Source organism: Marmota monax, unplaced genomic scaffold, assembly GCF_021218885.2.
Source record: "Marmota monax isolate L192 unplaced genomic scaffold, Marmota_monax_Labrador192_F-V1.1 WCK01_AAM20220418_F8-fsc00234, whole genome shotgun sequence".
Classification (NCBI taxonomy): Eukaryota; Metazoa; Chordata; class Mammalia; order Rodentia; family Sciuridae; genus Marmota; species Marmota monax.
In genome coordinates this window covers 1,910,674-1,932,537 of record NW_026692493.1, presented here as the reverse complement: position 1 = coordinate 1,932,537, position 21,864 = coordinate 1,910,674, and the positions used below count along the sequence as shown (strand labels likewise).

General features: G+C 42.6%; 1 protein-coding gene across 15 annotated transcripts in view; it reads right to left on the bottom strand.

Annotated features, from left to right (window-relative positions):
• Positions 1-21,864, bottom strand: part of Ppp6r2 (protein phosphatase 6 regulatory subunit 2) — a 97,491-nt gene that overhangs the window by 33,178 nt on the left and 42,449 nt on the right. For 11 of the 15 annotated variants that reach the window (XM_046443592.2, XM_046443589.2, XM_046443591.2 and 8 more), the window contains one exon: positions 5,854-6,096. In XM_046443592.2, coding sequence (XP_046299548.1) covers positions 5,854-6,080 — 227 coding nt within the window. In that variant the 5' untranslated portion in view covers positions 6,081-6,096. Of the gene's footprint in view, positions 1-5,853; positions 6,097-14,131; positions 14,234-18,900; positions 19,023-21,864 lie in introns of those variants that run through there. The other 4 variants (XM_058579108.1, XM_046443583.2, XM_046443590.2 and 1 more) reach the window with 4 other exon arrangements.

Below are 21,864 nucleotides of genomic sequence, written 5' to 3'. Positions count from 1 at the left end.
AGAGCTGCTCCTCGGTTATTGTCCTCCCTGCTGACAACTGTAAACCCACCATTCTTGTTTACTGTGTCAATTAATGTTGCAGACACCATAGTAGGATCTGGGTATTGTACTTTAACACTGTTTACTGTTTGTTGTTGCAACAGTTGTTACTATTGTTTATTTTGCCCCCAATTCTGTGAAGTACTGGGAAGCTACAGGGACACAAAAAAGTTCATAGGTTAAGAGATTTGGCTGCAAAACTAAACATTCCCTCACATTACTCCAACTCAAAGAAGAGGAGACAAAAAGCCCCAAACGAGAACCCAAGGAGGAACAACCAGAGAGGGAACTCAGACCCTAATCCTTGGTATCTACTCACACATCAAAAACAGAGAGAAGTCCCAGAACAAGAGACAACTACATACAAAAGGGCACGCACAAAAAAGGAGGCAGAGGAATCCACTTCAACTGATGCTCAAGACCAAGACCTCTAAAAACATGAGAAAACAGGCAAAGCCACATCCCCCAGCAAAGGAGCCCACCGATAGATAGGTGGATGAAATTCCAGAGGAAGATTATAAAAAACTTATTAATGAAAAAATGTTCAATGAACCGAAAAAAGATCTAAGGAAGGAATCAAGACAGCAACTGTAGGATATAAAAGACCATTTTAATGAAGAAACAGAAATCGTGAAAAGAAATCAAGGGGAATTCCTAGAAATCAAAGATAAATCAATCAAATTACAAACTCACTGGAAGGCATCACTAAAAGACTAGACTGTGTTGAAAATAGAATCTCACCTTTGAAGTCAGAATTCAGGCCCTGAAGACGGGCTACATGATCTTAAGTACACAGAAGGTAATAAAGGGGAAAAATTATAGAACATGACCAGAATATACAAGAACTCTGGGACAACTTTAAAAGACCAAACCTGAGAATCATTGAAATAGAAGTGAACATGGAGATACAAACTAAAGGCATAAAGAATATTTTCAATGAGATAGAGAAAACTTCTCCCCTATCAGAAATGAGACAGACGTCTACATACAGGAGGTTTACAGGACCCCAAATAGACCAAGCCAAATGAGAACCTTGCCAAGATATATCATAATCAAAATGCCTAACATAGAAGATGAGGAAAGAATACTAAAAGCCTCAAGGGAGAAACATCAGGTCACATTGACAGGCAAACCAATAAGGTTCACTTCTGATTTCTCTGCTTAGACCCTAAAATCAAGGAGGGCCTAGAATGAGATACTCTAAGCCCTAAAAGGAAATAACTGTCAGCCAAGGTTACTATGCCCAGCAAAACTCAGTTTCAAATTCAAGAGGGAAATAAAAACATTTCACAGCAAGAATAAACTAAAAGAAGGCCGAGGTGGTAGAGCAGTTGCCTAGCATGCGTGAGGCACTGGCAAATCCCCATCAAACTATCAATGACATTCTTCACGGGATTAGGAAAATCAGTCCTAGTTTTTCCTGAGGGAGCAGCTGGGTCGAGAGGAATGTGGCCCTCTCCTCTTCCAACATGGCGTGTACTTGACCCCTTTCTGTGTTCTCTGAAAAGGGGGAGTCATCTGGCAAAAATGTCACTTTGTCTCCAATTCGACCAGATATTTTAAACTTTGTTCACACCAACTTGCATAAAAACAACAGGCAGCCCAATTCTATCAGTGAATTAGCAGGTCATCAGACAATGCCGAGTCTTAGAGTACTGGCAGAGCTGTGGCTCGAATTTCCAGAGTTGGAGGCGGTGAGACCCATCGTTGTAGCCAGAGTGCCTTTGGATATATGTGTAGAGGAGGCCCCACATGTGTACCAACCAAAACATGGCATCACTGGCACCATGGAGTGAACACAACCCCAAAGCAATATGCCATCTGCTCTGCCTTGGCTGCCTCAGCCTTAGTAGCACTGGTCATGTCTAAAGGTCATTTCTGGTATTTATCCAAAAGATCTAAAATCAGCATACTATAGTGACACAGCCACCTCCATGTTTATAGCAACACAATTCACAATAGTTAAATTATGGAACCAGTCCAGATGCCTATCAATAGATGAATGGATTAAGACATTGTGATACACACACACATACAAAATGGAGTTCTGCTCAGCCGAAAAGAAGAATGAAATTATGGCATTTACCAGTAAATGGACGGAAATGGAGAATATGCTAATGAAATAAACCAAACTCAGAAACTCAAAGGTGGGATGTTTTCTCTCATATGTGGAAGCTAGAAGAAAAATGAAGGAGAAGGAGAAGGAGGATAAGACAACCTAAAGAACAGATCAAATACAAATTAATAGATGAATGAAAGAAAGTCTAGTAGAATAGAGGGAGGAGAAGGGGTGAGGGGAGGAGAATGGGAGGGAAAGGGGGATCAGGAATTGAATAGATTTCCATGCATGTTTGTGCTTGTCAGAATGAGTCCTAATACTACGTATAACCATAAAGCTCTAATAAGAAAAAAATTTATAAAAGGAATAGGATAAACAAGGCAGACAGAGCACAGAGTCTAGGTAATATTCCCTCTCAAACTCCTACTCAAAAATGCAAATGATTAAAAAGAGAAGTAGAAATGACACTGGACTAAGAAGATAGAGAGTAGCCGGCCAAGCCCAGGGAAGACAGAGCACAAGGTGCCCAGAGGGAGGTATCAACTGGAGTGAGGGTCCAAGCCATCCGGCTCCAGAGGCCTAACCAATAAAGGAGAGGCTGGTGAAGGCAAGTGGGATGGGAACCATCAGAGCAGGCACTGCCGGGTCCACAGACCTGGGGAGAAGTCAACAGCTGAGCTCCTGATTCAGTGATGCCAGGCACATCAGAGAGGAGTGACATGATGCAGTCCAGGAACAGGGAACTTTGTGAAAACAGCATGGGTGCCCCTAGGCCCTCCTTCTGGGTCAGCACCCAGGATGCTAACAAGCCTATATCCCACCAGGAAGAGAGAAAATGACAGAACAAAGAGAAAAAATCAACTAGCTGTCATCTAACCAAAAAGCTGGCTCATTTTACCTGTGGAGAAGCATGCAGTGAGCAAGCCCCACCCAGACCCCAAACTCTGCACAGGCATCAGGGCCTCGTGCCTGAAAGGACACTGCTGACAGATAGAAGACCAGGCACATGGAGGAGAGAGTCCTGAGTCCAGAGAAAACTTCAGAAATCACAGTGTTCTATGATAATATGATACTCTAGACAGTGTGCAGAATTGGGAACAAGAACTGGGAACTTCCATTAAGATATCTGAGACTCACACACAAAGCCACATGCAGGCTAAGGTGGGAGGATCACTGCAGCCTAGGATTTCAAGACCAGACTGGGCAATGGAGTGAGATACTGTCCAAAAAAAAATCTGAGAGTAAGAAAAGGCTCTTAGAAATTAAAAATATAGGAGCTAGGGATGTGGCTCAGGTGGTAGACCGCTCGTCTAGCGTGCATGAGGCCCTGGGTTCAATCCTCAGCACCACATAAAAATAAAAATATTGTATCCACCTAAAACTAAAAAATATTTTTTTTTTTTAAAAAAGAAAAGAAATTAAAAACATGGCCAAGTACGGCAATGCATGCCTGTAGCCCAGCAGCTGGGGAGGCTGAAGCAGGAGGATTGCAAGTTCAAAGATAGCCTCAGCAAGTTAGTGAGGCCCAGCAAGTGTCACTCAGTGAGACCCTGTCTCTAAATAAAATATAAAAAGCGCTAGGATGTGGTTCAGTGGTTAAGCACCTCTGGATTCAATCCCTATTACAAAAAAAAAAGAAAAAAGAAAGAAAAGAAATTAAAAATATGATGGCAGAAATTTCAAAAGTCAGTAAAAAGATGGTAACTTAAAAGTCAAACCTCTCATATAAAAAGGCAAAGATAAAACATTAAGAACAAAAGTAAGAGAAAGGCGCTGGTTGAGTGCTTGCCTAGCATGTGTGAGGCACCACATTTAAATAAATAAATAAAGGTCCATCAACAACTGAAAAAAAAGGTAAGAGAAAGTATTAATTCAGGTGATCTAATGTTAAAGTAGATGTTGCAAGAAGTCAGAAGAAAAACTGGAGGAGAGAAGATTGTCCAAGAAATAATACAAGAAATTTAGGCCGGTTGCAGTGTGGCATATGCCTGTAATCCCAGCGGCTCAGGAGGCTGAGGCAGGAGGATCATGAGTTCAGAGCCAGCCTCAGCAACTTAGCAAGGCCCTAAGCAATTTAGCAATGCCTGGTCTCGAAAGAAAAGCGGGGCTGGGACGTGGCTCAGTGGTTAAGCACCCCTGGGTTCAATCCCTTATACCAAAAAAAAAAAAAAAGAAAGAATATGAAAAATTTCTCTGAGCTAAGATCCACATATTTACAGACTGAAAGGTCCATGGAGTGCCTAACACAAGACGGGTAAGGAGTGCCCTGGCACCCACATGGTGGGTGCCTGGGTGCTGCTCACCACTGGTTCCACCTACGACTGAGCTTCCCCCAGAGCCTCAAGTTTTCTCCTTGCTGTTTAGCATTCATTACTCATTTCTCTCAACTGACTGTAGCTCTCCCGCCTCACGGACGCCACCCTGGATCCCCTGTCCTGACTCACAAGATCCAGGTCATACTTCTCATGAACTGTCACTTTGTTCCAATGTGCCACAAACTGAAAGACATTTGGGAGTAAGAGGGCTAAAGGGCCTATAAGTGGTGATGCTGCGACCACAGTGGCCTCCAGATATGGTCATGCTATCCCCAAGCCCCCGGCCCCTCCACAAGCAAGCCCCAGATCTTTCTAGAACACCATGTGGCTCTCCTTGTCGGTGAGGACCTGTCTGACCATGGTGAATGCCGTCCTGACAGCCCACCAGGCCACCCTGTCACCCATCCTGCCCTATTTTCCTCCTGAGACCAGAGATCAGCAGACCACTGTGAAGGGCCAGATGGCAAATATTTCTGACAGCCTCTATTGAAACTGAACTCTGCGTTGTGTATGGACAAGCATGGCGTGTCCAGCAAGACTCTACTGGTGTATTCACCTTTATTTATTTTTTCACTCATGTAATAACGTAAAAGCCTTCTTGGTTCACAGGCCACACAAAAGCAGAGCTGTAGTTTGCTGGCCCTGTTCTAAAGCTTTACCATGCATGTATTTCACCCTTCCTCATAAGCCTGGACCTGGTGCCTATGGTCACTCATCCAATCTTGGGGGACGCTGGGGACAATGCAGGCCACATGGGCTCTTCATGGAGCGGTATGCATACAGCCTATAGTCTGGGCCTGTGGTGAGGAAGCCCTCCTGCTGCCTGGGGTGTTCCCTCAGTGCATAAGTCTTCACTCAAAGCTTAACCATCTTGCCACATTGCCTCTATCTTCTCTGTCATTTCCTAACATTGTGGCCAAATACTGAATGGCACATTTAAAGAAAAACTTTGGGAATTGTTAATACCACGAATGATAACAATGTATTTCCTCCAAGTTGAAGATCCCCTTCCTGGAGTTCAGGAGTCAGACCACATGTTGCTGCAGCCCCGCCTTTGGCCCACTGCTGGTGGTGTGGCTCACACTGCAATCCATCTGCCTCTCTGTCGTAGAATCATTCTTTCCCCTCCCCTAACATACTGTGAATCAAAGTGCTCCAACACGTACCAACCTAATATAAAGTTACTTAACAGGTTCCAACTTAAACTCAGGATGAGAAAACACACTAGAGATTCCAAACTCAAACTCAGCAGAGGCCTTCTCACTTCTCAGATGGGGTTAAGTTTTCCTTTGGGGAAAAGACCCCCAAAGGTTCTGTGCTAAAGGCTTGGTGACCATCCTCCATTTCCATCAAAAAACTCTGGTTCTGGCTGTCCTCAGACACTGCCCACGGCCTCCCCGAGCACTGCTCAGTGTAGGACCTGTCAGCCTCAGTACATACTTGAAGCGGACCTTCTCTTCCATGTCCAGAGGTGGGTCCTGCGTGATGAGGCTCACCAGCTCCTCCATACACTGTGGCCTGCACAGGAAGTCCAGAAGCTTCCTGTTCTGAGCCTTACATTCCTGCAGGATGTCGTCTTCATCCATCAGCTCCTGCAGCGTCACCTGCTCCCTGTCCAGCAGCTTGTCGACATGGGACGTGGTATTCAAGTCAAACTTCCAGAACATCGTGACGGCCACAGAGCTGTAGGCAAGCACAAGAGGGTCACTCACTCCTCCCCACTCTGTGAATCTGCCCTTTGCCACTGTTAACAGTTTGGATCAGAAAAGTCCCCCAAAGGTTCTGTGCTAAAGGCTTGGTGACCAGCCTGCAGAGTTACCGGGAGGTGGTGCCTACTTGGAAGTAGGCCACTGAGCTGGTGTCTTTGAAGGGTGTCTTTTATCCCTATCCCCTTCTTCTCTTCCCATCCTTCTCTGCTTTCCTGGCTGCCAAGGGGTGAGGAGCTCTGCTCCACCACACACTCCCCACCACAAAGCTCTTCTCACCACAGGCCTAAAAGTAATGGAGCCAGCCAACCACAATCAGAAACCTCCAAAACCATGAGTCAAAATAATATTTTTCTTCCATTAAGTTGATTTCTGTCAGGTATTTTACCAAGCAGACTAACAAAGCTGCACTATAGCAAAAGTCCAATAAGTCCATCCTCAACATAAGCACATGTAAGTACTGGGACTCAGGATAAGGGCATAGGTACTCTCCAGTCACTGCTCTTATCAGACCTGTGCAGGTTGCACTCACAGTCACAAGCATCCTCGAGCTCTGGGGCCCAACTCTCCAGGCTCGCCCGACCGATTCACCTTCCTTGTTCTATGCACCCTCGTCTCCTCCAGTCCCACCCACAGCATTCAACATATCCCTTGCTGGCTCCTTGGCTCCATGAGACCAACACCTCCAGAAATGGACCTTCAGGGATGCCTCTCCATCCTGAGAAAATTTAACAACTCAGCATAAACCCAGTTCCAGTGCTCAGCCCGCTCCTGAGGGAAGAGCAAACACACCCTGGAAGCCTCACAGAGCTCAGCCTCAGCAAGTCCAGGCAGCTGGCTTTGCTTGACCTTGCCCTCTGCTGCCACTCACCACCACCTGTCCCTTTGCACTGTCCTCATCTTTTTTTTGTATGTGTGTACCCAGGGACTGAACTCAGGGCACTCAACCACTGAGCCACATCCCCAGCTCTATTTTATATTATATTTGGAGACAGGGTCTCATGGAGTTGTTCAGTGTCTTGCCTAAGGCTGGCTTTGAACTCAAGATCCTTCTGCCTTAGTGTCCCAAGAAGCTGGGATTACAGGCATGTAGCACTGTGCCCGGCTTCCCATTTGCTGAATAATAGCCAGGGTTACCCATGAGGCTGCCACATGCCTCACATGCACAGCAACTGGGCATGGGGTGGCAGGGGACCCTGCCACAATGACCTGAAGATCACTGTAACATGGCCCTCCTCTGCCTGCCAACACTTCTGGCTCTCATCATCCTGCCTGCCAGTGGGTGTCACTGTCAAGTCTGTGGCCCAAGGTGGGTTAGCAAGACAGCTTTCACTATTCTGACACAAAAAGAAAACAGAAGCCTACATCTGTTAACAAAGTTAAAAGTTTATTTTGAAATTACGAATCTTTTCAAAGTTACAAGTTATTTACAAAGTTATGGTAATATCAAATAGGATTTATTTATCTAACATTTATACTTAGAAAATAAAAGAGGGACTGCAGGATATAAACGCCTATTAGTGTGCAAAGCCTGTGAGACCCTAGGAGCGCCACCACAGAAGCCTCTGCATCCAGCTTCATCCTAACAGCCTCTGTTACCATCACATTCATGTCCTCTCATATCAGCTTCAAAGCCAGCACTGATCCCAGTGGCCACCACACACCAATGGCTCTTGGTCCTCAGGCACTCTCCAGGTCTGCTAGAATAGCACCTTACCTATCACGCAGATTGCACTTAGGTTTTGGCTTCTGCAGCACTGTGCCCATGCATGCTGCTGAGGTAGGTGCTGCTCTTGCACTCTTTATCAAGAGTCCAAAGTGGAGCAGGGCACCATGGTGCACCCCTGTAATCCCAGCAGCTTGGGAGGCTGAGGCTGAGGATCACAAGTTCAAAGTCAGCCTCAGCAACTTAGTGAGGCCCTGTCTCTAAAGGGCTGGGGATGTAGTTCAATGGTAGAGTGCCCCTGGGCTCAATCCCTGGTACAAAAAAAATAAAGTGTCCAAAGTGGAGCTGTTTGATTTGCAAGACAAGGTATTGTTTCCTTCTGGGTCCCAAGACTTTTCTTACTCCTCTGTGAGGAATGTAGATGCAACAACTCTGGAGGACCAGCAACAGAGGCCAGGGAAGACGGCTATCTTCACACACAGGGGCTGAATGCCCCTCTCTTTATTTTTCCAAAAAGGAGACACTTTACTGCTAGGTCGCTGGCAAAGAGAACAGGAGCAAAAGCTCAAATCCCAGTGTGGTTGGTAGCAGGGAAATCCACAGGAAGGAAGAGGAGAGAACTGCCTCTTGACTGGACAGTGAGCAGTTTTCAGGGTTCCTTTGTACAGGTGCCAAGAGCCCCACACGTCTTCACAAGCTGGATTTTTCCCTATGAGTTGTCATCTTCTGCATAGGGGATTTTGAGCTTGTGACATCAAAAGGTGATCAACCAAAAGGATGAGCTGGCTTCTTCTGAGCAGGTCCACTTCTGAAAGGCTGTTTCAAACCATTCTTGGATGGATTTGGAGGCTTTACAATTTCAGAGGTTTGGTCCGTGGTGGGTAGGCCCCCTTGCCCTAGAACACCATACCCCCTGCCACGGTGAGGTGGAACACCATGGCAGAGGGTATGGTGGAGGAAGCTGCCAGCGCATGGCAGCCAGGAAGCAGAGAGCAAGCTGACCCTTCCTCTTAATGCCCAACAGGATGACTCAAATGCCCAGGTGACACAGAATCAGGGAAAGAGGGGGCCCCATCGGTAAAGTGCCTCTGGGTCCAATCCCCAGTACCTCCTGCCCCGCAAAGGAAGAAATTCCAATAAGGTTTAGTACAAAAAAAAAATACTTTATTTTTTAATGCTATCTTATAGGTTTTTCCATATTATTTATTTATTTTTAGTTGTAGTTGGACACAATATCTTTATTTTATTTATTTTTATGTGGTGCTGAGGATTGAATCCAGGGCCTTGCACGTGCTAGGCGAGTGCTCTACCGCTGAGCCACAATTCCAGCCCGGTTTTTCCCTAGTTTTATCAGTGCATTATAATTATACATCATAGTGGGATTGTTCCACACTCGTCTGTGCACATAGCATGGCCATGTCATTTGATTGACAGTGTTCTCCAGCTTTCCCCCTTCCTTCCCCTCAGTCCTTTCCCTCTATCTACTAGTCTCACTTCTATTTTCATGAGATGCCCACCCCACTTTTTTTTTCCTTTTTCTTTTTCCTTACTTCCACATGATAGAAAACATAAACTCCTGAGTTTTGAATTTGGCTTCCTTTTACTTAGCATAATGCTCTCAAGTTCCATCCATTTTCCAGCAAATGACATAATTTCATTTTCCTTTATGGCTGAATAAAACTCCACTGTGTACATGCCATATTATCTCTATTTGTTAAGGGACCCTGGGCTGCTTCCACAGTTTGGCTATTGTGAATTGGCTGCTATAAACAGGATGTGCACATATCACTGTCGCATGCTGATTTTAATTCTTTAGGATAATACCAAGGAGTGTCGAGCTGGGTCTTTTGGGGAACCTCATTGCTGATTTCCATAGGAGTTCAATACTAATTTACAATAGCACAAACAGTGTGAAAGTGTTCCTCTTCCCCACATCCTCCAGCATTTATTATTGTTTACTTTCCCCGTGGTTGCCATTCTAACTAAATTGAGAAGAAACAGTATAGTTTTTTTAAAAAATATTTTTAGTCGTAGATGGACACAACACCTTTATTTATTTATTTTTTTATCTGGTACTAAGGATCAAACCCAGTGCCTCACACATACATATATTTGTTGTTCATTTGCATTTCTTCTTTTGAGAAGTGTCTGGTTAGTTCATTTGCCCATTTACTGATTATGTTATCTGGTGTTTTTTTGGTTTTTTTCCCCCTTCGGTGTTAAGTCTTTTGAGTTCTTTATATATTCTGGATATTAATTCTGTCAGAAGAGCAGCTGGCAAAGATCTTCTCATTCTCTAGGTTCGCTCTTCACACACTTGCTTTCTTTGTTGTGCAGAAGCCTTTTAACTTGATGCCACCCCATTATTTCTTATGCACTAGGAATTCTATTGGGGAAGTCACTGCCTGTGCCTATATGCTGAGTGTTGACCCTACATTTTTCTTCTAGAACTTCCATAGTTCTTAGTCAAATTCCAAGGTCTTTGATTCACTTTGAGTTGATTTTTGTGCAGGGTAAGAGAGAGGAATCTAGTCTCATTCTTCTACATGTGGATGACTACTTTCCCCAGCACCATTTGTTTAAAAGGCTCTTTTCTCTGACATGTTTTTGGTGCTTTTGTCAAGGACCAGAAGACTGTTGCTGTGTGGGTTGGTCTCTGTCTTCTATTATGCTCCATTGGTCTGTGTCAGTTTTTTATTTTATTTTTTTTAAGTTGTAGATGTACACAATACATTTATTTTATTTATTTACTTATATGTGGTGCTGAGGATCAAACCCAGTGCCTCACACGTGCAAGACAAGTGCTCTACTACTGAGTCACAACCTCAGCCCTAGCTCTGTAATATAATTTGAAGGCATTATGATGATTCCAGTATTGCTTTTTTTTTTTTTTTTCTTGCTTACATTGCTTTAGTTATTCTGGGTCTTTTATTCTTCTAAATTAATTTTAGGACTGTGTTTTCTATTTCTGTAAAGAATGTCTCTGGTGCCAGGCATGGTGGTGCATGCCTATAATCCCAGCAACTTGGGAAGTTGAGGAAGGCGGATCTCAAGTTTGAGGCCAGCCTCCTCAACTTAGTGAGACCCTAAGCAACTTAGTGAGAACATCTCAAAATAAAATATAAAAAGTGCTGGGGATGTGGCTCAGTGGCAAACTGACCCTGGGGTTCAATCCCCAGTCCCCCCCCCAAAAAGAATGCAGCTGGTATTTTTTTTTATTAGTTGTTGATAGACATTTATTTTACTTATTTATTTATGTGTGGTTCTGAGAATTGAACCCAGTGCCTCACACATGCTAGGCGAGTGCTCTACCACTGAGCCATAACCCCAGCCCAGGTATTTTGATGGGGACTGCATTGAATCTGTACATCACTTTTGGTAGTGTGACCACTTTAACAATATTAATTTTGCCTATCCACGAACATAAAAGGCCTTTCTACCCTCTAGAGTCATCTTCAATTCTTTTCTTCATGTTCCACAGTTTTCACTGTAAGGATCTTTTGCCTTTTTCATTAGGTTTATCCTAGGTATTTTATTTTATCATATTTTTTAGAAATCGGATGGCTTTCCTGATTTCTTTTTTTTCAGCAAATTCATAATTGGTGTAGAGGAAAACTACTGATTGTTTATTTATTTATTTTTTGGTACCAGGGATTGGAATCGGCCCTTTTTATTTTTTGAAACACAGTTTTACTAAGTTGCTTAGGGCCTCACTAAATTACTGAGATTGGCTTTGAACTCTATCCTCTTGCCTCAGCCTCCTGAGTTGCTGGGATTACAAGTGTATGCCACCATGCTTGGCTTTTTTTTTTTTTTCCATAACTTTAAAATTATTTATTTAAATTAGATTTTTTTTTTTTTGTATTGAAGATTGAACACAGGGGCATTCTATGGTTGAATTTTATATCTCCAGCCAGATTTTTTTTTTTTTTTTTTGAGGCAGGGTCTCACTCTATTGCTGAGGGTAGTCTTGAACTCTCTATCCTCCTGCCTCCATCTTCAGAGTTGCTGGAATTACAGGGTGTGCTATGGCTCCTGAAAAACTACTCGTTTTGTGTGTTGATTTTGTGTCCTGATATTGACTGAATTTGTTTATTAGCTCTACCACTTTTCTGGTGGAGCTTTTCTGATCTTCTAAGTTCAGGATCATATCACCTGCTAACAGTAATAATTTCACTCCTTTCCCTCTTCTTCTGTCTTTTACTTCCTTCTCTTGCCTAATTACTCTCCCCAAAAGATCCACTTTAAAAAACTGGGAGTAGCAGAAACATAACAACTGAGGCATGATGAACATTACCCCCAGGCAGAAGAGATAGATGGAAAACAAGATATGACTACCATAAACACAACAACCTTACAGTATTCTTCAACCTCTATGAAGCAGCAACTGACAGAAATCCATACGTAAGAACTGTCTTGGCCCTGGGCATTGGTTCTAGGGAAATAAAAGCTTAAGTTCACACATACACACACACACACAAAAAAAAAAAAAAAAACCCGCATAGGAACGTTCACAGCAGCTTCATCTGTAACAGTCAAAAGTAGAGTCAGGGTGCTGGGGCTGGGGCTCAGTGGTAGAGCGCTTGCCTAGCATGCGTGAGGCACTGGGTTCGATCTCTGGCAGCATATAAAAAACAAAATAAAGGTATTGTGTCCATCTACAACTAAAAAATATTTTTTAAAAAATGCTGGAATCAGAAGACAAGCCCTTCAACATACAGCCGCTGACACCAACTGTACACACACACACCATGGGAAACCACTCAGCAATACGTAAGAACAATGCACACACGCCCTGCCATCAAGCAGCACAGCCAGACCCAAAGGTCACACACTGTGTGGCTGCCTTCCTCACTCTTTTGTTCTCACTCTGTTGCCAAGGCAGGTCTCAAACTCCCGGGTTCATGCAGTCCTCCTGCCTCAGCCACCTGAGTTCCTGGGACTGTAGGCATGTACCATCATGCCCAGGGCATTCATAACATTTTTGATATGATAAAAATTCAGAAACAGGACAGATTATTCGTTGCCAGTGACTGTGGAAGGAGGAGGCTGGGTGACAAGAGGGAGGCTTGTGTGATTCTAAAAGGTGCCATGAGAGATCCTGTGTCTGTCCTGACCATGATGGCAGAGGCCTGGGCCCACACGACTGACAGCCATGTAGCACTGCACATCCACATCCACACACGTGCACACACCATACATCTCACACACACATCACATATACATGCACACACACACCACACACACACATCCCATATGCACATATATACCCCCCACACACACCATACATATAAGCACATGGATAGAACTGGGGCAGTCTGGATGAAGTCAGTGGACTGTACAAAGGTTAATTTCTGGTTGGGATATTCTACTCTTAATTCTGCAAAATGTTTCCCCTGTGCTTCCTCCAATTCAAAGGGTACAAGAGATCTTTTTTTTTTTTTTTTTTTTAACAGTTGCAGTTAAAAATGTAAATGTTATCAGTGAGTTCAAAAAAAGAATTTTTTTTTTTTTGGAGATATGAAGTACACCTCAAAACAGAATATGAATTTTTTTTGGGGTGGGGACCAGGGATTAAACTCAGGAGCACTCGACCACTGAGCCACATCCCCAGCCCTATTTTGTATTTTACTTAGAGACAGGGTCTCAGTGAGTTGCTTAGCACCTTGCTTTTGCTGAGGCTGGGTTTGAACTCACGATCCTGCTGCCTCAGCCTCCTGAGCCACTGGGATTACAGGTGTGCATGATTGCGCCCGGCTAGGATACAACTCTTTACCCCACGTAACAGTTACAAACACAAACCGCTTCAATAAAGGATGCCTCAATCACTCCAAAAGTCCATTTTCCTACAGACTGATTTCTCCAAACATAATAAAATACACAAATGAATATATTTTAAAATTCCTATGTGTGAACAGATAAGCTGTTTCTAAAATCTACAGAGATACAAGGGACCCAAAACACACAGGACAGCCTTGAAGGTGAAGGCAGAGCTGGAGGACTCACCCTTCCCCATTCAAGACTTACACAGAGCCGCAGTCATCAGACAGAGTGGCGAGTACCCAAGGACAGTCACTCAGACCACAGGCGTAGAACTGAGAGTCAAGAAAGAGGAGCAGACACAGATGGTCAACCCACTGCTTACAAGGGTCCTAAGACTGGCAGTCCTTCCACAAATGGTGCTGGGAAAATGTGATGTTCATAAGCAGAAGAGGTGGAAAATTACTTCATACCTCATATAAAAATTTATTCAAAGCAGATCAAAGACCTGAAATTTAAGGTTAAAATAGAAAGACAATAACAAGTGTTGAGGAAGACGTAGAGAAATTAGAAGTCCTGTACATACCGCTGGTAGTAATGCAAAATGGGCAACTGCTGTGGAAAAGTCTGGCAGTTCCTCAGATGATCAACCCTAAGTTAGCATAGGACCCCGCAGTTCCACTATGTCCTCAAGAGAAAAGAAAACACATGTCCATACAGAGATTCATACACAAATGTTCACACTATTCATAAAAGCCAGAGTAGAGTCAAACCAAAAGTCCATTAAGGAATGAGTGGCTAAATGAAATGTGGGATATTCCTTCAATGGGGCATTATTTAGTAACAAAAAGAAAGGAAGTTCAGGTACATATCCCAAATGGATGGGCCAGAAAGCATGACACCAAGAAGTCAGACACAAGAGACCATATATGGTATGACGCTGTTTATACAAAGGTCTAGAACAGGCACACCTGTAGAGACAAACACGCAAACTCATGGTTGTCCAGCAGCCGGGCGGGGGGGGCGGGAACTGGGGAGAAATAGAAATCACTGATAAGGGAAAGAGGGTTCTTTGGAGTTAATGAAAATGTTCTAAAATCGATTGTGGTGATGGTTGGACAATTTTTTGAATTCACTGAATTCTGTTCTTATTTTTTGTTGTTGTTGTAGATGGACAGAATGCCTTTATTTATTTTTATGTGGCACTAAGGATCGAACCCCGTGCCTCACACGTGCTAGGCAAGCGCTTCACCATTGAGCCACAACCCCAGCCCTCTATTCTTATTTTTTTTTAAATTTATTTTCTTATACCTTTATTTTATGTATGTATTTTTATGTGGTGCTGAGGATCGAACCCAGGACCTCACAAGTGCTAGGCAAGTACTCTACCGCTGAGCCACAACCCTAGCCCCCTATTCTTATTTTTATAAGACAGTTTCTTGCTATGTTGCCCAGGCTAAACTCAAACTCCTGGAATCAAATGATCCTCCTGCCTCAGCCTCCCAAGTGCTGGGAACACAGGCACACACCACCATGCCCATTCATGTATACTTAAGATGAATGAATTTTTACAGTGTGAATTTTTTGATTTTTTAAAATTTTAATTTGTTGTATATGACAATTTTAATTTGTTACATATGATCCAGAAGACCCAATATGAATTATAATTCATATGACATATATGGAACACAATTTTTCATATCTCTGGTTGTACACAAAGTAGAGTCACATCCTTTGTGTCTTCATACATGTTCTTAGGGTAATAATGACCTTCACATTCCACCGTCTTTCCTACCTCTGTGCCCCCTCCCTTCCATTCCCTCCCCCTTTCCCCTATCTAGAGTTCATTTAATCCTCCCAGCATATTATGAATCAGCATCCTTAAATCAAAGAAATTACTCGGCATTTGTTTTGGGGGGATTGGCTAATTTCAGTTAACATTATATTCTCCAGGTCCATCTATTTACCTGCAAATGCCAACATTTTATTCTCTTTTAATGTTGAATAATATTCCATTGTGGATATATACCACATTTTCTTTATCCATTCATCTACTGAAGGGCATCTAGGTTGGTTCCACAGTTTAACTATTGTGATCTGTGCTGCTATAAACACTGATGTGGCTGTGTCCCTGTAGTAGGCTGTTTTTAAGTCTTTTGGGTATAAACTGAGGAGTGGGATAGCTGGATCAAATGGTGGTTCCATTCCCAGTTTTCCAAAGATTCTCCACACTGCTTTCCATATTGGCTGCACCAATTTGCAGTCCCACCAGTAATGTATGAGTGTGCCTTTTCCCCAACATCCTCGCCAATACTAATTTTTTGTTTGTATTCTTCATAGCTGCCATTCTGACTGGAGTGAGATGAAATCTTAAGAGTAGTTTTGATTTGCATTTCTCTAATTGCTAGTGATGTTGAACATTTTTTCATCTATTTGTTGGTTGATTGTATATCCTCTTCTGAGAAGTATCTGTTCAGTTCCTTGGCTCATTTATTGATTGGATTATTTGTTTTTTTTTTTTTGGTGTTACGATTTTTGAGTTCTTTATATTTCCTGGAGATTAGTGCTCTATCTGACACGTGTGTGGTAAGAATTTGTTCCCAATTAGTAGGCTCTCTATTCACCTCACTGATTGTTTCTGTTGCTGAGAAGAAACTTTTTAGTCTGAATCCATCCCATTTATTGATTCTTGATTTTATTTTTTATTCTATAGGAATCTTATTAAGGAAATTGGGGCCTAATCCGACATGATGGAGATTTGGGTCTACTTTTTCTTCTAATAGACGCAGTGTCTCTGATTTAATTCCTAGATCCTTGATCCAGTTGAAGTTGAGTTTTGTGCATGGTGAGAGATAGATTTTGTTACATGTGGATTTCCAGTTTTCCCAGCACCATCTGTCCAATGTAGGTTTTTGGCACCTTTGTCAAATATAAGATAACTGTAATTATGTGGGTTAGTCTGTGTGTCCTCTATTCTGTACCATTGATCTAATACTAGAAAAACTAGGGATAACAGAAACATATCTCAACATCATAAAGGCTATCTACGCTAAGCCCCAGACCAACATCATTCTAAATGGAGAAAAATTCAAAGCATTCCCTCTAAAAACTGGAACAAGACTGGGATGTTCTCTTTCATCACTTCTATTTAATATAATTCTTGAAACACTGGCCTGAGCAATTAAACAAAAGAAATTAAAGAGATATGGATAGGTAAAAAAGAACTCAAATTAGCACTATTTGCGGACAATATGATTCTACACCCAGAAGACCCCCCCCCAAAAAAAATTCCACCAGAAAACTTCTAGAACTAGTAAATGAATTCAGCAAAGTAGTAGGATACAAGATCAACACCCAAATCAAAGGCATTTCTGTATATCAGTGACAAATCCTCTGAAAGGGAAATGAGAAAAACTACCTCATTTACAATAGCATCAAAAAAATAAAATAAAATACTTGGGAATCATCTTAACGAAAGAGGTGAAAGCCCTCTACAATGAAAACTACAGAGTGATAAAGAAAGAAATTAAAGAAGATCTTAGAAGATTGAAAGATCTCCCTTATTCTTGGATAGGCAGAATTAATATTATCAAAATGACCATACTACCAAATGCACTAAACAGATTTAATGCAATTCCAATCAAACTCCCAATGACATTCCTCATAGAAAATAGAAAAAGCAGTCATGAAATTCATCTGGAAAAATAATAAGAGACCCAGAATAGCTAAAGCAATCCTTAGCAAGAAGAGTGAAGCAGGTGGCATGATTATACTAGATCTTAAACTACACTACAGAGCAATACTAACAAAAGTAGCATGGTACTGGCACCAAAATAGGCTTGTGGTCCAATGGTACAGAATAGAGGTTAGAGTGTGAATTTATCTGATTAAAACTTTTTTAAAATTCCATGTGCCTGGAACTAAAGACAACAGTGGCTCCTTATTCATGGAAGATATGGCCTAAGATCCCCAGCAAATGTACCAAGTACTATATGTACTGTGTTCTTTCCTATATCCATAAACTTTTTTGGGGGGTGGGTACACTGAGTCACACCCCCAGACAGGGTCTCAGTGAATTGCTTAGCACCTTGCTCTTGCTGAGGCTGGCTTTAAACTCTTGATCCCCCTCTCTCAGCCTCCCCAGCCACTGGGCTTACAGGTGTGTGCCACTGCACCTGGTTATACACATACTTTTGAAGCTTTATTTATAAATTAGATACAGTAAAAGATGAACAATAATGAAATAGAACTATAATAATATGCTATAAGAATTATGTTAATGTGGTCTGTCTCCAAATATCTTATTGTATTTACTTATTCATATCTTTACTGTATTTATGCTGCTGCTTCTTGTGATGTGAGACGATATCAAGGAAACATTTTATAGCTGTCTTTGGAATATGCAAATTACCAGCATCACAGCTATTGAACTTTGGAGCCATTAGTAAGTACAATAAGGGTTACTTGAACACAAGCACTTTGATACCACAACAGTCAATCTGATAACTGGGATGCTCTAAGTAACAAATGGGCAAGTAATATGCACAGTGTGGATATACAGGACTAAAGGGAAATTCATGTCCTGGGCAGGATGGAGCCAAACTGAATGAGACTTTATCATGCTACTCAGAATGGGAAGCGATTTAAAACTTATGAATTGTTTATTTCTAGAATTTTCCATTTAGTATTTTTAGAGTACAGTTGACCATGTAGCTGAGGTAGCTGAAACCTCAGAAAGCAAAATCATGAAAGACAAAACCAGTAAGTATGATGATACACAACTGTGATCCCAGACACTTGGGATGTTGAGGTAGGAGGATATGCTTAAGGCCAGTCTGGGCAACTTAGGGAAACCCTGTTTCAAAATAAAATATTTACAAAGAGCTGGGATACAGCTCAGTGATTAGAGTGCCTCTGGATTCAATCCCCAGTGCCACACACACACAAAAAAAAAAAAAAAAAGAAAAGGAAAGAAAAAAGAAAGAAAGAAATTAATAATAATAATATTAATTAATTAGGAAAAAGTTAATTAAGAAATATTTACAATTGGATAACAAAAATATTAGTTAAAATTCATGGGAAAAATATGTGAGACATAGTAGCGCTTTATAAAACAATATATGCATTGTTTCAAATATACTTATCATGATATAAGGTTTAAACTAAAACAAACTATGCAATTCAGTTAAGTTAGAAATCACCATCAGTGCAAATAAACAAAACAAAAATAAATAAATAAACATAATAAAAGAATAAACATAATAACATGAATCAGTATTGAAACTTTAAAAAGTAAGATAAAATAAATGAAAATCTCATTCTTTGGGAAAATGATGATATATTCTCACTCCACACCTCTTTAGTTGGCAGATAAGAAGGCCGGCAGGTGAATGCAAGAGGCTCCGCACTCCAGGCAGCAGAGGGCTGGCTCTGGCCACAGGACCACGTCCCTGCCTGGCCCGGCAGGCCCCTCCAGCCTGTTGGAGGACCACAGGCAAATATGAGGTGGCAAGAATATGCAGCACACACGTGAAAACCATACACACTTAGAGACTACATGGGCAGCACGGAAGACTCTCACAGAAAACACAATCAGGCCCACAGCACAGTATATCGATGTGATTAAACACACACACCAAACAACATGGGCCCTCACAGGAACACACGCCACAGTGACTACTGGTCAGAACGCAGACTCCAGGACCTCCATGAGGGAGAGGAGCTGCCCTGACTCACCTGCAAGCACGACCGCTGTGCCCTGCCCCGAGGTGCAGGGGAGGACAGTGGGAGAACAGCAGTGCTGGACTCGTAGCTGGACCCTACCTGTTGAGCCTCTATGCCCCCAGCAGACCTACCCCCCAACAGGGCAAGGGTGCAGCTAGAGGGCTTCCCTCTCCACAGCTGTGGCAGGGGCCAACTGGCTGCTGAGCACATTCCTGGAATGAAACCAGCAGGTGAAACTGGAATTTCTACCTCAGTACTGTTCTTAGGTGGCCTGGGGTTTCTTTCGATTTTTACATATTCTTTCATTTTTAACTTATTTTGGGAATTTCATATATATCTGAACTAGCAAGAACAGTGTAAGGGTGATAAGCCCTGAGTGCCCATTCACCTTGCAGCAGTCAGGCCTGGCCACCTGTGTTGCTCAGACTGTGTCCTGCTGGGCCATTTGGGAGTAAACCCCAGACACCAGCCCATCCCATGACCCACACTTATCTTCTAGTACCATGAACTGGTGCATGAGTCTGTCTCAACACCTGTCAGGCTTGGCAGTGTGAGTGGCAGACTTGCTTTTCCCACTGGCAGGGGGCAGGGTGGGGGTGTCTCGCTGGCATTGCCACCTGCAGACTTACTGAGAGTCCACCTTTGTGCTGCTCCACTGAGGACAAGGACTGGATGCTGTGAAATACTGATACCACAGGCCCTGGGACACACATGCCATCTCTGAATCAGAAATTCCCTTCAGGGTAGGCTTATGTCATACACTTTGTATTCAGTCAAAGATTCCTGAGGACTTAAATACAGAACTTTTTTTTTTTTTTTTTTTTTGAGGCACTAGGGATTGAACACAGGAGTGCTGTACCTCTAAGCTTCACTCCCCACCCCTTTTCAAAATTTTTATTTTGAGTAAAGGTTTCCCTAAGTTGCCCAGGCTGGCCTCAAACATGAGATTCTCCTGCTTTGATCTCCCAAGCCGCTGAGATCATTGGCGTGTGCCACCACACCTGGACAGACCAAATTTTTTACAACAAAGACCAAAATTAACCCCAGTTGCTAGAGGTGCAGCTCAGAAGTGGAGCACTTGCCTAGCCTGTGGGAGGTCTTGGTCAGTCTCCAGAACCACAAGCAAACAGAGTCGTTCTGTTGCTCACTTAATCACAACTTCTGAAATGTGAGATGACAAGGAAGCCGACATCATGTGTGCACCTAAATTACCAAACAGTTCAGTGAGGATGTCACCTCCAAACAAGAACAAGACAGGCCAGCTCTCCTGACAAGAACTGCCCCTCCGTTCCTCACCATGGCCAGGACCTGTCCAGGGTCAGCTGAGCTCAGTGGTATAAGACTCGGGGATCTGCAGATGTGCAGGTTCGCAGCTTTCTTCTTTTAACTCAGAGACCTAATGTGGCTACCAACCTTTTAGCTTTACCAAGCAAAAAAGGGAAAGGAAAAAAGAAAAGGAGACACAAAGGAGAAAAGGAAAGAAACAAGATAAACCCACTGTCTACAATCATCTTGATTTTAGAATTTTTTTTGGTGTGTGTGTGTGTGTGTGTGTGTGTGTGTGTGTGTGTGTGTGGTGGTAGGGACTGAACCCAGGGTCTTGTGCATGCAAAGCAAGTACTTTACCAACTGAGCTATGTCCCCAGCTCCAAGAAGGACTTTTTTAAATATTAAAAAAGGGCATGCCATGGACTGGGGTTGTGGTTCAGCAGTAAAGCACTCACATAGCAAGTGCGGGGTGTTGAGTTCGATCCTCAGCACCACATAAAAATAAATAAATAAATAAAATTTCAGTTTTATTGTATTGTATCCAACTACAACTAAAAACAAACAAACAAACAAAAAAGCAGGCCATAATCTTAGGATTGAGGATGTTCTACTTTGAAAAAATGATTTAAAAAAAACTACCCTTATATTTAAGCTCATCTCACCAATTTTATAGACCAGTACTTGAGAACTCTGTTTACATTACCACTGATACTTGAAATAAAATTGGGTTACTGTGGATTGGCCATTTGCTTCACGAGCTTTATCAGTACCCTTTGCTACTGTTATGGTTTGGATGTGAGGTGTCCCCCAAAGCTCACGTCAGACAACGCAGAAGGTTCAGAGGAGAAACAATTGGATTGTAAGAGCCTTAACCAGTCAGTGAATTAATCCCGATAGGGTTGACTGAGTGGTAAGTGAAGTGATAGGGTGTGGTGGAGGGTGGGCTCTGGTTGTGGTTTGGGGTTATATAAATGGAGTCTCTCTCTGCTTCCTGATCATCATGTGAACTGCCTCTCTCTCTGCCACACTCTTCCACCAGGGTGTTCAGCTTCACCTCGAGCCCCGAGGAATGGACCTGGTCTTCTGTGGACTAGGACCTCTGAAACCGTGAGCCCTCAAATATTTTTTTCCTCTTTTATAGTTCCGCTGGTCAGATCATTTAATCACAGCAGTGAAAAAGCTGACTAAAACAGATACACATTAAATTAAAAAAAAAAAAAACTTATTGCACTTCTATCAGTCATCCATGCACTTTAAGAAACAATACTCAACAATGAAAGCACCAGGGGCACCTTTCAGAGTTCCTTGCATTGGCACAGGTTCAGC